This window comes from Ursus maritimus, unplaced genomic scaffold (genome assembly GCF_017311325.1).
Source record: "Ursus maritimus isolate PB19 unplaced genomic scaffold, ASM1731132v1 scaffold_5, whole genome shotgun sequence".
Lineage (NCBI taxonomy): Eukaryota > Metazoa > Chordata > Mammalia > Carnivora > Ursidae > Ursus > Ursus maritimus.
The window spans coordinates 57,120,546-57,143,532 of NW_024426663.1; the positions used below are offsets into that span (position 1 = coordinate 57,120,546).

A 22,987-nucleotide genomic window follows, 5' to 3' on the forward strand; every position below is an offset into this window, starting at 1 on the left:
CAGGTTTTGAGATTTATTAAAATAAAGTATTAGCAAACAATATGCAAAAACAAAGTTCTTAAGAGTTATGGCTTTGAAAAGCACAATATAGTAAAACCTAATACATTTTTATAAGTATCAAAAAGGCAACAGAATTGAAGCATGTTGCTAGAATTTCATTTTCTACAACATAAACAGAAGCAGAACAAATACAAATAGAAGATCTATAGTGCAGCCATTGGTTTGCTCTTTCTCATCTGCATATGAAATACCTTTTTAAGATGGGCAGGTACATACAAATACCCAGTTTTCCTGATTACAATCCTACCCAATTTTAAAATAAGTGATTTTCAAAATGCAATTTTAACCCACCGGATGAAGAAGAAAATCACTTGCCCAACTATTATCTTTAAGAGTCCCTACGCATAAAATACTTCATGAATAAATCAAAGCAACATCATCTCCAATGATATGAGAAGGGAAAATCTGATTCTAAAAAATTTCTTCTTTTATAAGGAACCCACGTGGAATTGTTTGGCCTCACTGTAGTTTTATTATAGTTAATACCAGCTAGTATCAATAAGGTGCTACTTATTAATGAAGGAAAAGAACCTACCTGTACACAAAATTTTGAACTTTTTAAGAACACCATCTTCAAATGAATCCTTAAAGGACAACGGTTTATGATGATCGCAAGAATTCTCAGAATTGAGTTATCTGGACAAGAACCGCACACACCTTTTTCGCTCTGCCTTGAATGACAGAAGACTCCTGTTCTTGGATCTTTTCGCCAAAACATCCCATCACTTGTTCTACAGCAACTGCTACCAGCAAGTATTATATCATAAGTTCTTACTTAAAAAACAATTTTTTTTTTTTTGCTATGTAAAATCCCTCCTATTGGTTTTTGTAAACCATCCAATTTCAGGTTAACACTTCAGTTATAATACAGTTGTATTTTAGAAGATATATTTCTATTATGAATCATCCAATAAAACAAAGGCTTGATAAATACTGTTACCTCTTGTAATCAGGAAATGCTAAACTGTAATCCAGTGAATTCCAAAGAACTGTCCAGCAGGCACAACTGTCGACGCAGAAGAAATGCCTTGAATTGTCACTTTCCATACATGTATCCTCTGTGAGAAGAAAACCTGCCCCAAATCCCACCTGTATCAAGGAAAATGGCTGCGCTCTGGAGGAAACAGGCCTCCAACCTGAGATCACCCCCATAAAGCTGCCCTAGTTAGTATCTCAAGAGACCACCCATAAACCAATGTTTAGGAAACCTCCCTCCCATAAAAATCACCAAACATGCCGCAACCACCATGCTACCTCTTTAAAAGATCCTTGCTTATCTAGCTCATTGGTATAATGAGGACACATACTCATATTCCTATCTGAGAGTGAGTGAGGATTTAACTAATAAGACAAAGAAGGGGCTCAGACCCTCTTAAAAGTTAACAGATCCAAAACTGAAGTCATCGCTGGAAGGTGAATTCAAAATTATCAGAAGAGCCTTCCTTCTTCAGTAAGTACGAAAGATTTTAATATATTTTAACTGGGAAAGTGGTAACAATCCAAAGTAATGCTGAGCGAACAACTATAGAGAATACAAAGAAATGGATCTAAGCTGATGTATTAGATGCTCTCTGTAACAGAAAGACGGTACTTAAACAGGTACTATCAGACTTTTGGGAGGTTCTCTGCTATTGGTAGGATTTTCTTTTTTGTATAAACCTCCTCCTTCACCAGAATACTACTACAGGAGGTACCCTTGAGGGCTTTATACATGTGAGCCCCAGTTCTCATCTTGACAAGAGATTTCAGATCTTAACACTTATTGATCATTTTATATCTTAAAGGATATTTTACTCTCAAATGTTATGGAAAGTATAAAGGCGCTACAGCCTCTTTCTGTACTATGAGGTATACAGCTCACGGAACTACCTAGTAATCTTACTGTGGATTTCAACTCAGAAACCCAGCCAACTCTATTACCACGGTTCCCTTATATAACAATAAAATGTGAAAAATGATTTATATTCTGATATATATGACCTAACATTTTGATTGATGTCTGCTTTAATCTCTAAAGAGTAAGTGTTAGCTTCGGCAGATCAGTAACATGCCTACTGGTTGACATTCCATAACTGAAGCCAAGCAATACTGAAAAGACCATAATACTTTGTTATGTAGAGATGCTGATCAAATGCAACTCTTAATTTTCCCCCAATCATCTTTCTGTGGCATTAATTCATTACTCAGATTAATTTTGATTCTATTTCTCTTTTTGCATTTACCAAACCGGCTGTCATTTTATTATTTCCAGACTCTAGTCTTTTCAGCTCACATATGTTAATATCTTGTACAAGCTATAAAACGTGATTGTTCCAGTGGTGTTGATGTTTCCATAAATTTGACTATAAACCATTCTAGAGATTAAATAAAAATTTTATACTGTAGTTTTCTGAAAAGGTTTCTTTCAGAAGTGTCTTCTTCTCATTGGTCACTGGCAATTTTTATTTCCCATCCATGGATTTTGGGCACCCTCGGGAATTAGAGAAGCAGCTACACTGAACACAATTTTCACTTAAAATCCACAGATGCAGAGTTAATCACTTTAAGGAAATACAACAGGCTTATACTTTTCCATGAAACTCTTAACAGTTATGATCTTCAGTACTGCCCTTCATGAGATAAATTCCTTAGGGAAAACACAGAAAAGGCCAATAACATAAAACCCTGCCAACTCTAAAGGCTGTAACATGAATAAAAACAATTTTTAATTAACTCAACTGAAAACATCAATAAAACAATTCAATAGTTTCCACCAGTTCAAGCCCACTGAAGTTGATTACATGCATCTGTCATTCAACCCGGGTGGTTTTTTCTCCTATAAATTTGTCCCAAAGATTGTGCCATAAGCCTGGTAAGTAAAAGAATACTGTAAGTAGCTAGGTTCGAACACAAAGCAAATAATCCTCTTTCATGTGGCTGACACAACTCTGGAAGATGAAGAATGCATGTCATGTAAAACTTATGTTTAAGGCTCAGGTGACGGTCAGAAAGTATCCTTTTACCCAGCAAAGGACTGCGAGCTGAAACACATAGGGTTCCTCACCTGAAAGAACTAAAGCCATCCACTGGCTGCACTTTGTAAAAGCAATAAATAATGGCACAGAAAACAAAACGAACTGCATTCTCCTTTCCTCAAAAAAATGCATTTTTTTTCTTTGAAAAGCAGAAAGGGCAAAGTAGAAAGTCAAGCCAAACTAACATTTTAAATAGAAGACTGACATGGCTCCATGTATTTTCAAAAGGCACCAGAAAATAGCTTTCTCCGATAGGTAAATTAGGTCTTTTATTTTTCCCCCAAAATAACGGCTCTGTTCTCATGCCATAACAAAGTGTCATTTGCTCTCTAGGAAAAGAGGTCAAAAATTCTTCACCCAGAGACTTCAAGCATAACTAGATTGAATGGGTATTTCTGAGGGCTCATGTCTTTCCTCTCTTGAGGACTGTGTTCTGGGAGACGAGCATCCACAGAGGTGCAAAAAACCCGAAAAAAACCAGCATGCAGTAACTGACAGAACAGTCTGCCGTCTTTGATATGTGAATATTTTAAAGTCAACTATCTCCACAACCACTGCTTATTCATTCAAATACCAGACTAGCAGCCTCAGCTGGGGGCCAGACTGAAGAGGCTCTTCTGGCTACAGTACACAGGTCCTTTCCTTGCTCAGGGCAACTGACGCCACTAAGATCAACGGGATTAAGTATATGACTTTCCAACGTAAGTAACGCCCATAGCGGTAGGGAATTAAAAAGGCACCTGAAGTTGGAGCTACAGAATAACAGTCTTATAACCTAGGTAGAAAATACAACAAATGCTAGAAAAAGTATAACCTCCTACAACTGAAATCTATAAACTGCAGTGTCTGTTAATACAAAAGGGGACCAAGGAAGTAAGGATGAGCATCCAAGCCCAAGTCACTTGAGTGTGTTTCACAAAAGGTTACACTAAAAACTGTCACCCATCAAAGTGCAAAGTAAAAGATTAATGCATGTCCAAACTAGAGTTCCCGCAACACTGGCCAAAAGCAGCAAAGCTGAACAAGGCTGTGCGTGCACTGTCACTAGCTATAAAGCAGTACTTACGACAGATTCTGAGTGAATGACATATACTGGACATCTGTTGTTTACAATAATTTTTTTTTTAAAAAAGGAAATGTTTTACAAAAGATATAATGAGTGAAGTTACAACAGACTGACAAACATTTAGCTGTATTAAATGTAAATTTTATGACATCACCTAGAAAACCATCACTTTGCTTTTACTGAACACAACTGGTTAGAGCAGTGCATAGTGTTCCTTCAAAAAAAAAAGGGCGGGTTGTTTTTTTTATAGTTTCTTTTCGGCCCCTACCATATGCTTTTACAAAACAATGAATTACACGTTCTCCACACTGGTAGGACAAAGAAACTGGTAAAAGTAGAGCGTCTGTAGGGTTAAGAGGAAAAGGGAAGACTTTTCATGGCATACCTATTATAATTTGTCATCATGTGATGTATTACTTTTAAAAAATTGAATAACAAGTTGGGTGGGACAAGAAGACAAAATTATGACCCAGTTTAAGATCAATGCTAAACTTATGAACTGGGTACAACACTTACTTTGTATTTCTTACAACACTTCTGAGAGTTAATCACATGAACATGAATAACAAACAAATGTAGATTCATCACAAAATACAAATGTATTGGTCACAATTATGTAGAAAAAAAAATAAGCTGTAATATCTGTTTTCCATGTAAGCTCACAGTATCTGTACTGAAAGTTTCCCTAAAATTAAAACAAGTCCACTAATAATATAATCGAAAGGACTACTTCTGCACTATGAGACGGAAGATATGGGGTTCAGAGGGGAGCCCATCTGAGTCAGGACTTTATCCAGCCACTGAAGAGGCCCATGAAGATGAATCTCAATCCAACACGGGGTGCTGGTGACATCCTGCCGGTGGTACTCGGCTCCCCAGCCCTAAGAAAAGGAAAAGATGTCATAGCAAATCCCTCTTTAAACTGTCAACCAGCCTAAAACAATTTTAACATACTAACAAAAAAATACTTTAACAGTGGAGACCACAAAACCAATCTCAGGATTCACCATGGAATTAAAAGCAGTAGTGCTGAAAGAGATAGGATTCCCTTAATAGAAACCCTTGGAGCATGGTATGTTTCAGAATTCTTTTTCTTTCTGAAGTTTAGAAAGTTAATACAGTACAATATCTCATAATGAAAACACTATTATTTCTGCAGTGAGATACATTCTCACTTAATGGGATAAATAAAACCCACAACAGCCTTATATAAGTTCACATCAGATTTTGGTATGAAAAAGTTTTGGGTTTTGAGGTTTGGGATTTTTTTAACTATCACTTAAGACACCGTAGATCTGATCAATGCATGCAACTGTAATTAAAGTAGCTGAGATGAATTAAGCTGGAACGCTTTAGCCTAAAATTCTAGATAAAGATTTTAATAGAATTTTTTTCACTTTTATTTGCCTGGATTCATCAAGCTCTCTGCTTTACAGCTTATGGTAGTGTTGGCCCAGAAAAATTAGGCTTCGGAGGGGAGGAGATGGGGGAGTAGAGATTAAACATATAAGTTATATCTCTGGGGCACTTGGGTGGCACAGTTGGTAAGAGTCCTGGGACTGGGCCCTGCATCCCTGCCCTGCATCCCCCACATAGTCAGGCTCCCTGCTCGGCAGGAAGTCTGCTTCTCACTCTCCCTCTGCTCCCCCCTCCCATACTCTCTCTCTCTCAAACAAATAAATAAAATCTTTAAAAAAAAAAAAAAAGTTATGTTTCTACGGAGGGGAATGCCTTTGGGGCTACTGATAAGCTGATGTACAGAAAAGACCGACAGCAAAGCAGCAAAGCAACACTGCTGCAGGTCTGAATGCCAAGAAGAAAAAGCCCACTCAAAGCATCTCACAATTGTTCTTCTTTGGTTAAATCCTTAAGGACCAAATGGACTGAGTACAGGATGCTTACATGTGTCACTAAAATTCTTCCCTAATTTTACCCACAAACCATCATCTTCGGAAGGCCAGTAAAATCAGGCCAAGAGCAAATGATAAATTTGAAAAGTTCTTTCAACTTTGCAAATCCTTAATAACAGAGGTTAAATGAAAGGAAGATAATTTTAGTCTTCTAAAGAATTTTTTAAGTCACTCCAGGGGGATCTAATAATAATTGAAAGTGCTGAAGCTAAGGAACTTCAGAAGCAATTTTAATATTAAATGCTTTCTAGCAATTCAGTCTTTAACAGAAGCTCTTTATAAACTCAGCCCCTATTCAATATCAAAATCAGTATCAGTATCATGCATTTTATAATGTCTGGATTATAAAATTAAAACTTAGACCTATCGTGTGGTTTTAAAGCTTGAAATTCAAGAATATCATTTAAAAGCCTATTAAAAGTCAGGTCAAAAGTAAGTAACGACTTTCATTTCACAAAGACATTTTAAAATCATAACCTAGAGAAATATAATATACATATTTACAGTAACTCTAATTAAGCTACAGGTTACAACCCACTCACCTTGACAAAACTCATTCGAATGGTACACATTTTGGTGAGCTCATACACGGCCTCAAACCCATGGTTGACAGACTGAGCCAGAAGCTGAGCAAACTCCTGGTTGTTAAAAATTTTGAGGCTGCAACTGCTGGGAATCTTACAGACCGTGGTAGGGTGAAAGCCGTGATGAAAGTTGCAGTTCCTACTCTGAACAAATATGCTGCTGTCACTGAGGCACTCTGCGTACACCTCGCCACCAACGTAGTACAGATGAACACCTACAAAGACGAGCGTTACAAGACTCACCTTAACACAGCAGTACGATGAAACCAAAGAGGCTGTATAAGGTACAATCAAGAATACCCGCTACCTTACAGCAAACGCCCAGCAGCCTGCAGACAGAAGCTACCACTAGAGGGCCTTACGCTGCCGAAGATAACCAAGAGGTCTCCCGAGGTCCTTAAAGAACGAAGACTTGAGCCTCAGGTTGGTAGCTTACTAGGTTTATCAGTTCTTAGGAGAGCTTCTCTTTAACAACAATCATTTATGATCTCTATGAGAGTAAGCGAAGGCAAAAAGACAAAAAAGCACCTATGATGAGTCCTTTCAAAGGAACACTTGGTGCTAAGTTAAACTATCACAGTCAATTGGCAAAATGCTCTGCACTCTTTTTTACTAATGGAGAGTACAGGAGCATTAAAAAAGACCCTAAGTCACTTATGTAATTTCAGGTCACAGGAAGAGACTTTAAATGGCAGGTTTATTTTACTTCCCTTGAAAAGAATGGTTCTGGTAAATACAGTTTCAATATTAAAACTTCAAATTCTATAGCTAAAGCGGAACTTACTTCCAACTTTTCACCACCACAAACAGTGCTAAAAAGACCATTCTTGTACACTCATACCTCATACACATGTGAGTCAAAGACTTATATTAGGCTATGATACGAAAACCATGTTTTGTTTCTGAGCAAATAAAATGACCCATGGAGGAAGGGATCGTAGAACTGGATACTAGGAAAAATGGGAAAACAGATTCCAGAATTTAAGAATTCACCAGGTAGATTTCTCTTAATCAGTGTAGTGGGAAAACCAATACACAGAAGTGAGGCATTTCACCTACAAAATCAATGCCAAGTTGGCAAGAGAGTCAAAAAAGAACAGAAACTTTCTTTTCGACTTATTTTTGGCCATAGTATTTTGCTGAATCTCTTCTATAAGAAATCACATTACAATTATAATTGTACCTTTTGTAGGTACAAGTATAGTTTACCTTTTGTAGGTAAAAGGTGTAAGTGTACCTTTTGTTCTAACTTGGACTAAGACTTTCTCAAGTCCAAGAAGCAAAACAGAGCAAGTGGCGAAAACTAAACTTACAAGACAGGCAATATACTCTACCTGGGATAGGTTTCCTTCCTGACCACTTGATGCATGAGACTCAGACATTTCACTGAGGTGGGAAAAGTTCCTCGTTTGTTGTGGCAACTGTCTTGCGGGATGAAATATAAATAAAACCTAGTTACCTGAATTTAAAAGGCAGAAGGGGTGGTGGTGAAGCCACTGGAGACTTGTTATCATTCAAACTGGACTTCTTACCTGTAACCCAGCTCTTCCAACATAACAGAAATTCTTACAAGACACCTCAACTCAAAATACCATAATTAAAAAATTCTAATCCTTCACCAGCATTCATATATTCCACAAATATTTGTTGTGTATTTACTATGAGCCAGGCACTGTTCTAGCTGCTGAAAATAATGCTGTGAACAAAGCAAATTTCTGTCAAGTTTATATTCTAGTCAAGAAGGCACTCAAAAAATAAATACAGAAATAGTATGACTTCAGATCCTAAGTACAATGAAGAAAAAATTAAGCAGGATAAGGGAAAGAGGACTGATTAGGTCTTGACTTAATACATTCTCAAGCATCTGCAACTTGAGTGCACAGCCCACGCCTCAGGCTCATGGTATTCTCCAGAACCTTACACAACTCACGGTACACAGCGAGCACAATAAATGATTTCAACTGAATGCAGGGAAATGACAAAATTACCTTTTCCGATATGTCGCCTAGTGTTTTCAATTGTTGAATTACGATTAACATTTGACAACAACCCCAAGCAGAATCTACTTTTGTTATTCGAAGGGTCTGTGAATCCATCTACTAACACGCTAGTAGAAGATGCATGAAAAGCCTCCCCAACACGATTGTTTAATTCATAGTAGACAATTGAACACCAATGTTTGGGCTCTTCATAGGCAACAGGCTGAACGTCTATAAACAAACCAGACAGAAAAAACGATTAATGAGTGAATTAGAAACCCCAGATTCTTTATGTGTTTCCCTTTAAGCCAACCCAAGCACTCCATGAAAAATATTTTCAGATATTTCACTTAAGTCTCACTGTCCTCCCTGGCTTTGAGTCTGTATCTTTAAAAAAAAAAAAAATCAGTAATGCCTTGAATATGATGACTTTAAAACTTACCGAAATACAAGGATAGGCAATATCACATTTATTTTATTTTTTTATTTTTCTTTTAAACTTTTTATTATTGAAGTAGAGTTGACATTCAATACCATAATGATTTCAGGTTGTACAACACAAAAACTAGATACTCCTATACAGTACTCAGTGCTCAACATGATAAATGTAGTTCCCATCGGTCACCAAACAACACTATACATTATTATATTATTACATTATTCTCTATGCTGTACTTTTCATCTCCATAACTTATTTAATATGTAACTGGAATTCTGTACCTTTTAATCCTCTTCTGTTTCATACACCTACTCCCTTCAGCAACCACCAGTTTGTTCTCCGTGTTTCTAGTTTTTTATTTAGTCATTTGCTTGGTTTTTTAGATTCCACATATGTGTGAAATCATATGGCACTTGTCTTTGTGCGATTTATTTCATTTAGCATAATACCCTCTAGGTCCATCCATCTTGTTGCAAAATGGCAAGCCCTCATTCATTTTTACAGCTGAATAATATCCCATTGCGCATATATCTCCTTTATCCACTTATCTATCGATGGACACTTCAGTTACTCCCATATCTTGGCTACTGTAAATAATGCTACAACAAACACAGGAGTGCATATATCTTTTCAAATTAGTGTTTTAGAAAAAAAAAAATTAGTGTTTTCGTTTTCTCTGGGTAAATACCCAGTAGTTGAATTACTGGATAACATGGTATTTCTATTTTCAATTTTCTAAGAATCTGCACACTATTTTCCACAGTGGCTGTACCAATATGTACTTCCACAAACCGTGCACGAGGATTCTCTTTTCTCCATGTCCATGTCAACACTTGTTATGTGTCCTTTGATACTAGCCACTCAGACTTGTGTGAGGTGGCATCTCGCTGTGATTTGATTTGCATTTCCCTGATGATGAGTGATGCTGAAGGCCTTCCCATGCGTCTGTTGGCCAACTGTATGCCTTCTTCGGAAAAATGCCTATTCAGGTTCTCTGCCCATTTTTCTAATCAAATTGTTTGGTTTGGGGTTTTTTTGGTGTTGTGTTAGTTCTTCATTTATTTTGGATACTACCCTTTATCAGAGATACCATTTACAAATATCTTCTCACATCCAGCAGACTGCTTTTTCCTTTTGCTGAAGGTTTCCTTAACTGTTACAAAGCTTTTTATTTTGGTGTAGTCCTAACAGTTAACTTTTGCCTTTGTTTTCCTTGCCCGAGGAGCCATACCCCATAAATACGTTGCTAAGGCTGATGTCCAAGTGATCACTGCCCTATGTTTTTTGAGAAGTTTTATGGTTTCAGGTCTCACATTTAGGTCCTTAGTCTATTTTGAGTTTATTTTGGCGTATGGTATAAGAAAGTGGTCCGGTTTCATTTTTCACACGTAGCTGCCCAGTTTTCCCAACACCATTTACTGAAAAGACCGTCTTTTCCCATTGTATATGCTTCCCTCCCTTGTCACACATTAACTGACCATATAAGTGTGAGCTTATTTTTGGGCTCTCTATCCTAGTCAACTGATCTAAAGTTGATCTTACAACTTTACTGATTTCATTTTTTAGTTCTAGTAGTTTTTCTGGTGGAGTCTTCAGGATTTTATCATGTAATTTGCAAATAATGAAAATTTTACTTCTTCCTTTCCAATCTGGGTGCCTTTTCTTTCTTTTTCTTGTCTGACTGCTGCAGTTAGAACTTTCAGTACTATGTAGAATGCAAGAAAGGGACAAGAGTGGACATCCTTATCTTGTTCCTAATCTTTTTTTTTTTAAGATTTTATTTATTTATTTGACAGAGAGAGAGAGACAGCCAGCAAGAGAGGGAACACAAGCAGGGGGAGTGGGAGAGGAAGAAGCAGGCTCCCAGCAGAGCAGGGAGCCCGACGCAGGGCTCGATTCCAGGACCCTGGGATCACGCCCTGAGCCGAAGGCAGATGCTACTGAGCCACCCAGGTGCCCCTCTTGCTCCTAATCTTAAAAGAAAAAACTTTCAGCTTTTCACCACTGAGTATGATGTTACTTGTAGGTTTGTCATATTTGGTCTTTACTATATTGAGGTATGTTTCCTCCAAATCCACTTTGTTCAGTTTTTATCATAAATAGATAATGATTTTCGTCAAATGCTTCAGCATCTACTGAGACAATTCTATGGTTTTTATCCTTCGTATGTTACTAAGGTAATATATCACACTGGTTGGTTTACAGATGCTAAAACACCCTTGCACCCGTGGAATAAAGCCCACTTGATTGTGGTGAATGATCCTTTTAATTTACTGTTCGATTTGTTAATATTTTGTTTAGGATTTGTGCATCTAAGTTCATCAGGGATATTGGCCCACAGGTTTCTTTTTTTGTGGTGTCTTGGTCTGGTTTTGGTGTAAGGGAAAGGCTGGCCTTGTAGCATTAATCTGGAAGCTTTCCTTCCTCTTCTATTTTTACAATAGTTTGAGAAAAATAGGTATTACCTCTTCTTAAATGTTTGATAGAATTCACCTCTGAAGCTATCTAGCCCTGAGCTTTTCTTTGTTGGGGAAATTTTTTGATTACTGATTCAACTTCATTACTAGTAATCAGTCTGTTCAGATTTTCTACTTCCTCCTGATTTAGTTTTAGAAACATGTCATTTACATGTTTCTAGGAATTTAGCCATTTCTTCTAGGTTGTCCAATTTGTTGGCATACCATTTTCCATAGTAGTCTCATATTCCTTTGTATTTCTGTGGTTTTAGCTGTCACTTCTCTCTCATTTCTGACTTCATTTATTTGGGCCTCTTCTTTTTTTTTTTTCTTCATGAGTCCAAGGGTTTGTCAATTTTGCTGATCTTTTCAAAGAACCAACTTTTGGTTTTAATGATCTTTTCTATTGTCTTTTAAAAATTTCTATTTCGTTTGTTTTCACTCTGATCTTTATTATTTCCTTCCTCCTACTAAGTTGAGCTTTGCTTGTTCTTCTCTTACTAGATACTTTAGATTAAGGTTAGATTGTTTATTTCAGATTTTTCTTGTTTCTTCAAGTAGGCATACACTACCATAAACTTCCCTCTTAGAACTGCTTTTGCCGTGCCCCTAAGGTTTTCAACGGGTGTGTTTTAACATTTTAAACTGTTTCTCTACCACAATCTAATCGAGGTTTAAATTTGTAAAACAAGCCTCTGTATCAGCAACCTGAAAGACTTAACTACACCAGTATTTGTAAAATTATTCTAAACAAAAATATGAACTAAAAAACCAAGTGAGACTCTCAGGCAGGCTAGGGTAACTTCTACAGTTTGATAAAGAACATTTACAGGAACCTTATACCTAACTTCATACTTAATGGTGAGGAACTAGAAGATTTCCTGCCAAGATGAGTAACAAGTTAAGGATGTTCTCACCACTCCTTTTCCAACACTTTACTAGAAGTCCTAGCTAATACAGTAAGAGAAAGGGTAATAGAAAGTACACAAATTGGAAAGGAAGAAATACGATTGTCTTTGTTCACAAATGACATGACTGTCTACATAGAAAATCTGAAAAAAATGACCAAAAAAACCTCCTGGAACTAATTAAACTATTATAGCAAGGTTGCAAGATGCAAGGTTAATATACAAAAGTCAATCACTTTGCTATATATATCAGGAATGAACATGTGAAACTTGAAATTAAAAATTCATCACCATTTATATTAGCATTCAAAAGAAGAAATACTCAGGTAAAAATCCAACAAAACAGGTATAAGATCTATATGAAGAAACTATAAAACCCTAAACAGAGACATCAAAGAGGAACTAAATAAATGCAGAGATAGCCTATGTTAATGGAAAGGAAGTCTTAATACTGCCAAGAAGTCAGTTCTTCCCAACATGATCTACAGATATCAACGCAATCCCAATCCAAATCCCAGCAAATCATTTTGTGGATATGAACAAACCGATTCTAAAGTTTATTTGGGGCAGCAAAAGATCCAGAATACCCAACACAATACTGCAGAAGAACAAAATCAGAAGACTGACACTATTCAACTGCCCATAAAGCTACAGTTATCAAGACAGTATGGTACTGGCAAAAAGAATACACAAACAGATCAAAGGAACAGAAGACAGAGCCCAGAAAATGACCCATATAAATACAGTTAACCAATTTCTGATGAAGGAACAAAGGCATGGAGAAAAGACAGTCTTTTCAACAAATACTACAAGAACTGACATGCACATGCAAAAAAATTAATCTACACACAGACATCGCACCCTTCACAAAAATTACCTCAAAGTCAATTATAGACCTAAATGTACAACATGAAACTGTAAGAATTCTACAGGATAAAATAGCAGAAAATCTAGATGACCCATGAATATGGTAATCACTTTCTAGATACACCACCAAGGCATGAACCATGAAAGAACTAATAAGGCAGAGTTTATTAAAAAATTAAAAGCTTCTGCTTGCAAAAGACACTATCAACAGATTAAGAGGACAAGCCACAGACTGGGAGAAAGTATGTATAAAAGACATACCTGGTAAAGGACTATTATCCAAAATATACCAAGAATGCTTAAAATCCAACAAGAAAGTAAGTAACCCAATTTAAAAAATGGGTCAAAGACATAACCAGCCACCGCATCAAAGAAGATATATACATAACAGATAAGCATATAAAAACATGCTCCACATCATGTGTCATCAGTAAATGCAAATTAAGATAGCAATAAAACACCACTATACACCCATAAGAATGGCCAAAAATCAAAAGAGTGACAACACCAAAAGCTGGTGAGGATGTGGAGCAAGAGAATTCGCATTCACTCCTAGTGGAAATATAAAATGGTACAGCCACTTTGAAAGACAGTTTGGTGGTTTCTCACAAAACTGAACATACTCTTACCATAAAATCCATAAACATGCTCCTCAATGTTTACACAAAGGAGCTAAAAACTTGTGTCCACACAAAAACCTACACACAGATGTTTATAGCAGCTTTATCTGTGATTGCCAAAACTTGAAAGCAACCAAGATGTCCTTTTGCAGGTGAATGGATAAATTGTGGGAAATTCCAGATGATGGAATATTATTCAGCTCTACAAAGAAATGAGCTATCAAGACATGAAAAGGGATGAGGGAACTTAAGTGCATGTTACTAAGTGAAAGAAACCAATCTGACAAGGCTACATACTGTATGATTTTAACCAGATGAAATTCTGGAAAAGGTAAAACTATGGAGACAGTAAAAATACCAGTGGTTGCAGGTTCGAAGGAGTGAGGAATGAACAGTATACTGTAGATATACTTCTGTATACCACCAGTACTATAGTGGTACATACCTGTCATGATTCATTTGTTACAATCCATGAAACGTACAACACCAAAAATGAACCTTAATGTAAACCATCAATTTGGGGTGATAATGATGTGTAAAGATAGGTAAGACTGTAATAAATGCACCACTCCAGTGTAGGGTTTTGGTAGCTGGCAAGGCTGGGCATATGAAGAGGCAGGGGGTGCGTGGGAACTCTCTGTACTTTCCACTCTTACTTGCTGTGAACCTAAAACTCACATAAAAAATAAAGTCTGTTTTACAAAAAACTAAAAGAAAAGAAAAAAAAAAAAACACAACTAAGTGAGCATGAACTTTAGGTAAAAGGTGATATACATCTAATGTTAAACACCAGAACTGTCTATGGAAAAAGATATATACACAAAATAAACTACCGGCCAAACTCTTATTATTGTAAAGTTAACAATTCATAATGGACGTGATGGATGGGAAGGACACATGTAAATTTTTCACCCAGTGCTTGCAGATTATCTTTCTTGGGGCTGAAATCAGAAAGAAAAGACAGGAACCCTCAAGTTTCCTTTCAAAAAAGGCAGAAATTAAAAATGTCCAAAAAACCCTCAAGAATGGCTATGTGGCCTAGGTAGGCAGTACAAAATAATTGGTAAACTTTTAAGACTCAGTTTTGATTATTCAATTGCAAAGAATTCAGATAAGGAGGAACAGAAAAAATAAATGAATGTGGACCCATAAAGAGAAGTCCTAAGGGCTCACAATATAAAGAAGTTTATATAAACGATGGAACAGGGAGGGGCCCACAACCAAAGACACATACAAATGAGTTGCAAGCAGTTATAAGAATAGTGTCGGGAAAGCTAGAGCCGAGAATGAGCAGAAGCCTGTCGAGAAAAAATTGCTAAGCAAAACTAAAAAGACAATTTTGGTTCAGAGAAAAGAAGAAAAAGAAGAGCTCTGCTTCTGCTCCAAGAGTAGGACATATTGTCAACTGGCAATTCAAGGCGCTGCAGTTTAACTCTGATGTCCCTTTCGTCACCTCTCTGTCAAAATAAAAGAGACAGAAAAAACACAAAATAGAATTGAAACGAGAGGAAACTTTGGTGAAAAAAGACATCAATGAGGGTGAGAAGACTTGAGTGCCAAGTCTCCCTAAAGGGACTCAGCTGTTTGGCTACAACAAATGATAGTGCAAGGAGGACCTAACAGACAGCACCACGAAGCTGCACTCTGATCTCTGGACGGCCGGGACAAAGAAGGGAAGGAAGATGACAAGGCGGGTAAATCCAGTCCCAAGTTTCAGAAGAAGAATGAGAATACCATTTACTGGCTATCCCCTGATACGCGGTATGCGTTGCCCATTACACACAGTGTCTAATCCAATCGACAACCAATAATTCCTGTATAAAACTTCTGTTTAATGTACAAAATGGGGAAAGAGAAGCAGAGAGATTTTAAATGCTACCTGAGGCTGCAAAGTGAGCAGGGAGAGGTACAGGGATTCATATCGAGTCGCATTTTGCTCTAGATTAAGGTAGGTTCTATGAATTATCAGAAAATTAGTATGATAAAAGTCCTAGATAAATTCTAGACCTTGAAAAAGCAAAGACAGTATTGATACATTAACAAGACTACTAGGGAGGGCTGAAATTTAACTGTTCTTAGAAATGTGGGGCTCCCGGGAAAGCAAAGTATGACAAATACTCCTTCAGTATCATCACAAGCACGCAATGTAAACATCATTCTTTTAAGACATGTATAAAATGGCAGTACCTTACTTCTCCTAAACTTGTTACAGACTAAATAGATTAAAGTCTCAAAGCAAAGTGACTTTAGGAGCACCTGGGGGATGGCTCAGTCAGTTAAGTGTCTGCCTTCCATGATCATGGGGTCCGGGGATCAGCCCCACATCAGGCTCCCTGCTCAGCGGGAAGTCTGCTTCTCCCTCTCCTTCTGCCCCTCCCCCCACCCTTGTGCATGCGTGCGTACTGGTGCTCTCTCTAATAAATAAACATAATCTCAAAAAAAAACCAACAATGACTTTGGAACCAGATACCACTTCACATCCATTAAGGTGGCTATTTAAAAAAAACAACAACAACACGGAAATTAGTAAGTATTGGCAAAAATGTAGAGAAATCGAACTCTAAAGCACTGCTAGTGTTGGGGCGCCTGAGTGGCTCAGTCTGCCTTCAGCTCAGGGCATGATCCCAGGGTCCTGGGATCGAGCCCCACATTGGGCGCCCTGCTCCGCTGGAGCCTGCTTCTTCCTCTCCCACTCCCCCTGCTTTTGTTCCCTCTCTCACTGGCTGTCTCTCTCTGTCAAATAAATACATAAAATCTTAAAAAAAAAAAAAAAAAAAAAAAGCTCTGCTAGTGTTAATGTGTAAATGGTACAGCTGCCTTGGAAAACAGTTTGGCAGTTCCTCAAAAAGTTAAAGAGAATTACCACAGAATCCAGCAATTCTACTCCCAGGCATAGGATACCAAATGATTTAAAAAGCAGAGTCCAACAAACACCTGTACAACAATGTGCATGATGGCATTATTCACTCTTCTACCAACAGGCAGAAACAACCCAAATGTCCATCGACTGACAAATGGGTTAACAAAATGTAGTATACGCGTACAAGAGAATACATTTAGTCTTGGAAAGAAATGAAATTCTGATACATGCTATAACATGAATAAACCTTGAGAAGATTAAGTGAAAAAAGCCAATCACAAAAGGACAAATATTGTATGATTCCACTTAGATAGGCAAATTCATAGAGACAGAAACTAGAATGGTAGTTACCAAGGGGCTAAGGGGAGGGGGGTTACTGTTTAATGGGTAGAGAGTTCCATACAAGATGATGAAAAGTTCTGGAAATGGACACTGGTGACTGATGATTGCAAGACACTGTGGGTGTACTTAATGATATTGAGTTGTTTGTTCACTTTCCCAGCAGAGCCCCCAAAGCATATGAAGCAAAAACCAACACGAATGAAAGTAGAAATAAATGATCCAACAATAACAGTTGGGGGTATCCCAACTTGCAATGTCACACTCTCAACAACTAACAGAACAATTAGAAAGAAAACAAGCAACGATACACAAGACTTGAACAATACTATCAACCAACCTGATGTAACTAAAATCCACAGAACTTATGACACTCCACAGTATCAAAATACAAAGGTTTGTTTTTTTTTTTCAAATGCACCTGGAATAGTCTCTAAAACAGACCACTGCTGCACCAGGAGTTGGCAAACCTTTCCTGTCCACCAAATCCAGGAACATATAAAAAGGATGAAATACGATGACCAACTGGAATGCAAATATTTTAGGTTTTACAAGCCACATATTATTTTTGTCACATATTCTTCTTCTTTAACAACTCTTTAATAATCTAAAAACCATTCTTAGATCACAGGCTATACAAAAACACAAACAATTCTCAATAAATTTTAAAAAGAACTGGAATCATACAAAGTTATTTCAATGCTTTGTAATCCCACACGGGAATGAGATTAGGAATCAACAGAAAAAACTGGGGAAATCCCAAAATATGTGGAAACTGATTAATGTATTACTAAATAATCCAAGGGTCAAAGTAAGAAATCACAAGGGAAATTTAAAAATATTTTGAACTAATTAAGCATGAAAACAAAACATACCAAAATTATGGGATGCAGCTAAAGGAGTGGTCTTGAATTCCTACGCTAAAAAAGAAGAAACAACTGAAACCAATACCCTAAGATTTCACCTTAAGAAACTATAAAAAGAAAACTAAACGTAGAGTAAGCAGAATAAAGAAAATAATGGCGAATGGATTTGGAAATCAATGAAAAAGAGAAAAACTGGTTCTTTCAAAAGATCAACAAAATTTACAATCCTTTAGCTAAACCAAGATACAAAATACAAAAACCAGGAATGAAGACGTCACCACTAACCCCTACAGAAATTAGAAGTATTGTAAAATATACTATGAAAAACTTTATGCCAGCTAATTAGACAATTTAGACAAAATGGACAAACTCCTAGCAAGACACAAGTTACCAAAGCTGACTCAAGAAAAAATAGACTCTGAATAGACTGATCCAGCTAAGGAAACTGAATCAGTAATTAAAAATGTCCCCACAGAGAAAAGTCCAAGCCCAAACGGCTTCACTGTTAAATTCTATCAAATATTTAAAGAAGAAATAATACAAATAAGCTCTTCCAAAAATAGGAGGGAACACTTGCCAACTCACTCCATAAGGTCATTATTACCCTGATACCAATGTTAAAATAAAGACATCACAACAAAACTACACACCACTATCCCTCCCTCACAAATATACAAGCAAAAATATTCAACAATGTATCAGTAAATCAAATCCAGAAATACATTAAAAAGAATTATACCCCAAGACCACGTGGGAATATCCCAGGAATACAAGCCTGGTTTCACATCAGAAAATAAGTTCATGTAATACAACTTACTAACTAGAAAAAAGAAAAAAACCTCATCTGATCCTCTCCACAGATGCAGAAAAAGCTTCTGACAAAATCCAACATCCATTCATGATAAAAATTCTCAGCAAACTAGGAATAGAACTAATAGTTTATGGCTAGACCCTCCAGAACAATGGTGAACAGAAGTAGTGAGAGGAGGCATCCTTCTCTTGTTCCCAATTGTAAGGGAAAAGTAATTCAGTCTTTACCATGGAAGATAACTATAGGTTTTTGATACATGCCCTGTAATGAGAGAGAGAAAAAAAAAATTTAAAGGCAACCAGATTGGATAGCGGGAAAAAAAAATGCTATTTGTTAGTGACATGTTCTTATATTTAGAAGATCCTAAGGAATCCAGATAAACACGCACACACAAAAAATCCCTACTAGAATTAATAAATGAATTCAGCAAGGCTTCAGGTTACAAGATTAATATATGAAAATCAACTGTATTTCAATATATTTAATTAAGAAGAAACCAAATTCCATTCATTTAGGAATACATCTACAAAGAGAAGGTAAAAAAAAAAAATTATACTGAACAAAGGAAGATCTAAATAAATGGAAAGACATACCACACCTGTGCACTGGAAGATGATGGCAAACCTCCCCCAACTGATTTAGAGATTCAACGTGATCTCTATCAAAATCCAAGGAGGGGATTTTTGGGAGGCAGAAATTAACAAACCAATACCAAAATGATACGCAAATGCAAAGAATGAAGAAGTGCTAAACAATTCTGAAAAAGAACAAAGTTGGAGGAATAACACTTCTCGTTTTCAAATATGAAGCTTTAGTAAGTATCTTAAGACTATGAAGTATAGACATACCAATCAATGAACAAATTGAGAGTCCTGTAATAAACTCTTACATTTATTCCATTGATTTCTGAAAAACATGCCAAGGCAATTCAATGGAGAAATGGTAGATACTCTTTTCAACAAAATAGTGCTAGAACCAAATGAATGTCTACAGGCACAAAGACGAATGTAGATCTTTACCATACAGAGAGCTTAACTCAAAATAAATCACAGACTTAAAAGTAAAAGCTAAAGCTACAGAATTTTAGAAGACGAAACAGAAGATTTTCATGACTTTGGGATAGACAAAGATTTCCCAGATACAACACCAAAAACATGAACAAGGGAAGAAAAAAGTGATAAACCAGACTCCGTCAAAATTAAAAACTTTCAGCTCTTTCTGCCATCTTGTAGCCTGTAGAGGCCTGCTTGGAACAGGACTCCTAAAATGACAAATACGTCTGGAAGGCTGTGGTCCAGCGCCACTTTTGCTGGCTCTAAGTGAGGTCTCCAGAACTAGAGGGAGCACACAACTCTTCTTAAAATTGAAGGTGTTTATGCTCGAAATGAAACTGAACTCTTTTCTAGGCAAGAGATGTGCTTCTGTGTACAAAGCAAAGAACAATACAGTGACTCCTGGTGGCGAACCATACAAAACCAGAGTAATGTGGGGAAAAGTAACTCGTGCTCATGGAAACAGCAGCATGGTTTGTGCCAAATTCCCAAGCAACCTTCCTCTTAAAGCCATTTGCCACAGAATCCGTGTGATACTGTACCCCTCAAGGATTTCAACTTACTGAAGAGAAAATAAAGGTGTACCAAAAAATCCACAAAAAACAAACAAAACAAAACAAAAAACCCTGAAAACTTTTGTGCTTCAAAAGACATTAAGAAAATGGAACAACAATCCAGACTGAGAGAAAAGATCTGCAAATCATACATCTAATAAAGGACTTCTATCTAGAATATATAAAGAACTCTTACAATTCAATAGTAAAACAACCCAGTTAAAAATGGACAAAAGATTTAAATATATGAACAGCTAGTAAATACATAAAAAATGCTCATCATTGGGGCGCCTGGGTGGCTCAGTCATTAAGCGTCTGCCTTCGGCTCAGGGCGTGATCCCGGCGTTATGGGATCAAGCTCCACATCAGGCTCCGCCGCTGGAAGCCTGCTTCTTCCTCTCCCGCTCCCCCTGCTTGTGTTCCCTCTCTCGCTGGCTGTCTCTATCTCTGTCGAATAAATAAATAAAATCTTTAAAAAAAAAAAATGCTCATCATTACTCATTAAGAAAATGACGGAAAATTAAATGCAAATTAAATGGAAATGCAAATTAAAACCATAATAAGACACTACCTCATACCCACTAAAATGGGTACATTCAAAAAGACTGATAATAACAAGTATCAAGAGCACGTGGAGACGGGGCACCCGGGTGGCTCAGTCAGTTCCTCGTTGGGCTAAGCAGGGAGCCCACTTCTCCCTCTCCTCTGCTGCTCCCCCTGCTTGTACTCTCTCTCTCTCTCTCTCTCAAATAAATAAATAAAATCTTTTTAAAATAAATAAATAAGAGCATGTGGAGAAAATGGAACCCTCAGATGTTAGAGAATATAAAACAGCACTGCTACTTTGGAGAAATTTGGCAGTTTTTCTTAAATAGTTAAATTCACCATATTCACTCACAAATTCCATTCTTAGGTATTTACCCAAGAAAAATAAAAACAAAACCCACACAGAGTTATACGCAAATGTTCCTAACAGTAGTGGTCATACTAGCCAAACACTAGAAATAACTCAAATGTCCACGAACTGGCGAATGGCTAAAAAAAATGTGGTACATCCGTACAATGGAAAACTGTTCAGCAATAAAAAGGAAAAAACTACTGATACATGTTTCAACATGAAAGAACCTTGAAAACATTACGCTAAGTGAAAGAAGCCAGATGCAAAAGACGACACGTTATGTGATTCTACATACATGAAATGTTTAGAAAAGGTAAATCTGTATACACAGAGAACAGATTAGAGGGTCTCTGGAACTGGACAGGACAGGAGGACAGGAGCCAAGGATGGACTGCAAATATGTACAAGGTGTCTTTTTAAAGGATTATGAGAGTTTCTAAAACTAGATTGTGATGACGGTGCAAAACTTTATACATTTACTAAAAATCACTGACTCATACACTTGTAATGGATAAATGTTATGGTTTATGAATTATACTTCAATAAAGTTGTTTTTAAGAAGTGGTAAGAAGTTAAAAAACAAATAAAATAGCAGCAACAACAAATTATGATGAGAATTTCTCTTACCTCTGCTGGATATACTGGGCATAATCTGAGGAATCATATTATTGCTTGTATCCATTGGCTGGGAATTATCTTGACCCATTTGATCATCTGGTGGCATATAGGCAGGAGGAGGAGTATCAGCTAAGAAGAAGAAATGAGACAAGTTAAAGTCCCAAAAGAATAGTTAATATCTTCATCCTGCTTTAATGTATTCTAAAAGCATTAAAAAGCTCCTAAGATCACCAGCAGGATTTGTCACTGAGCATTACAGACAAACAAAAATGTAGGACGCTACCTGAGGCAAGAGAAAAGGAGAAAAGACAGCACACCCGTTAGTTAGTGAAAACATGGTAAAGGTCCTCATGTATTCGGTCCAACCCAGGATAGTAAGATCAGTGCTAAAATTCACTAAAATAGAATTCAAGGTCTAGGATTTTGTCTTTATGTGCTTAGAATCATAAGCTGGGAGAAACTGCAACAACTACAAACCGATCCGCAGGACACAGATTATCCTAGTTTGAGTGTATCTCTATAGAGATACTTTTAAATTATCAACATCATCACACACTGTATGTTGTTAATTAACACCGGAGATTAAAAACTATACTCCTATGAAACGTACCAACATGAACAGCAGCTAGGCGTCTAATTCTTTTCAACATTCTAAAATAGCTGTCATGCCCTACTAAATGATTGGTAATTCTTAGGAAATCTGAATGTGAACTAGAAAATCTTTTTGAGTTCCAGCACTCATAGTTAAAAACCTTTGCATAAGCTACAGCTATATTTCTTTGTCTCAGTAACTATAAATACTGAATAATATCTACCTTCCACTCCAAGGTTTGTACAAGGTCTATTTTGACACAGAACTGTAAGCAGACTGAATCTAGGGCAAAGTATGAAAATTAGTTTTGGAACAAATACCTAACAGCAAGTTAAACAGTTGATACTTAATTCTTCTTGGAAAAAAAAAATCAACATGCAGTAAAGAAACCAGAAACAATAGACTTACATATGACTCCACCTGCAACAGCAGGCATTCAACTATTTCTTGACAAAGTAACATAATGATGCACCCATATATGACACGCCCCTAAC

General features: G+C 36.9%; 1 protein-coding gene and 1 pseudogene across 3 annotated transcripts in view; one reads left to right on the plus strand and one right to left on the minus strand.

Annotated features, from left to right (window-relative positions):
• SMAD5 (SMAD family member 5) overlaps positions 1 to 22,987 on the minus strand; it is a 54,789-nt gene continuing 31,802 nt past the window's right edge. For all 3 annotated transcript variants that reach the window (XM_040622411.1, XM_040622412.1, XM_040622413.1), the window contains 4 exons: positions 21,911 to 22,030; positions 8,623 to 8,844; positions 6,593 to 6,849; positions 1 to 5,021 (listed from right to left, as the gene is read on the minus strand). In XM_040622411.1, the coding sequence (XP_040478345.1) occupies positions 4,878 to 5,021; positions 6,593 to 6,849; positions 8,623 to 8,844; positions 21,911 to 22,030 (743 nt within the window). In that variant the 3' untranslated portion in view covers positions 1 to 4,877. The remainder of the gene's footprint in view (positions 5,022 to 6,592; positions 6,850 to 8,622; positions 8,845 to 21,910; positions 22,031 to 22,987) is intronic.
• LOC121100744 lies at positions 16,669 to 20,459 on the plus strand (annotated as a pseudogene).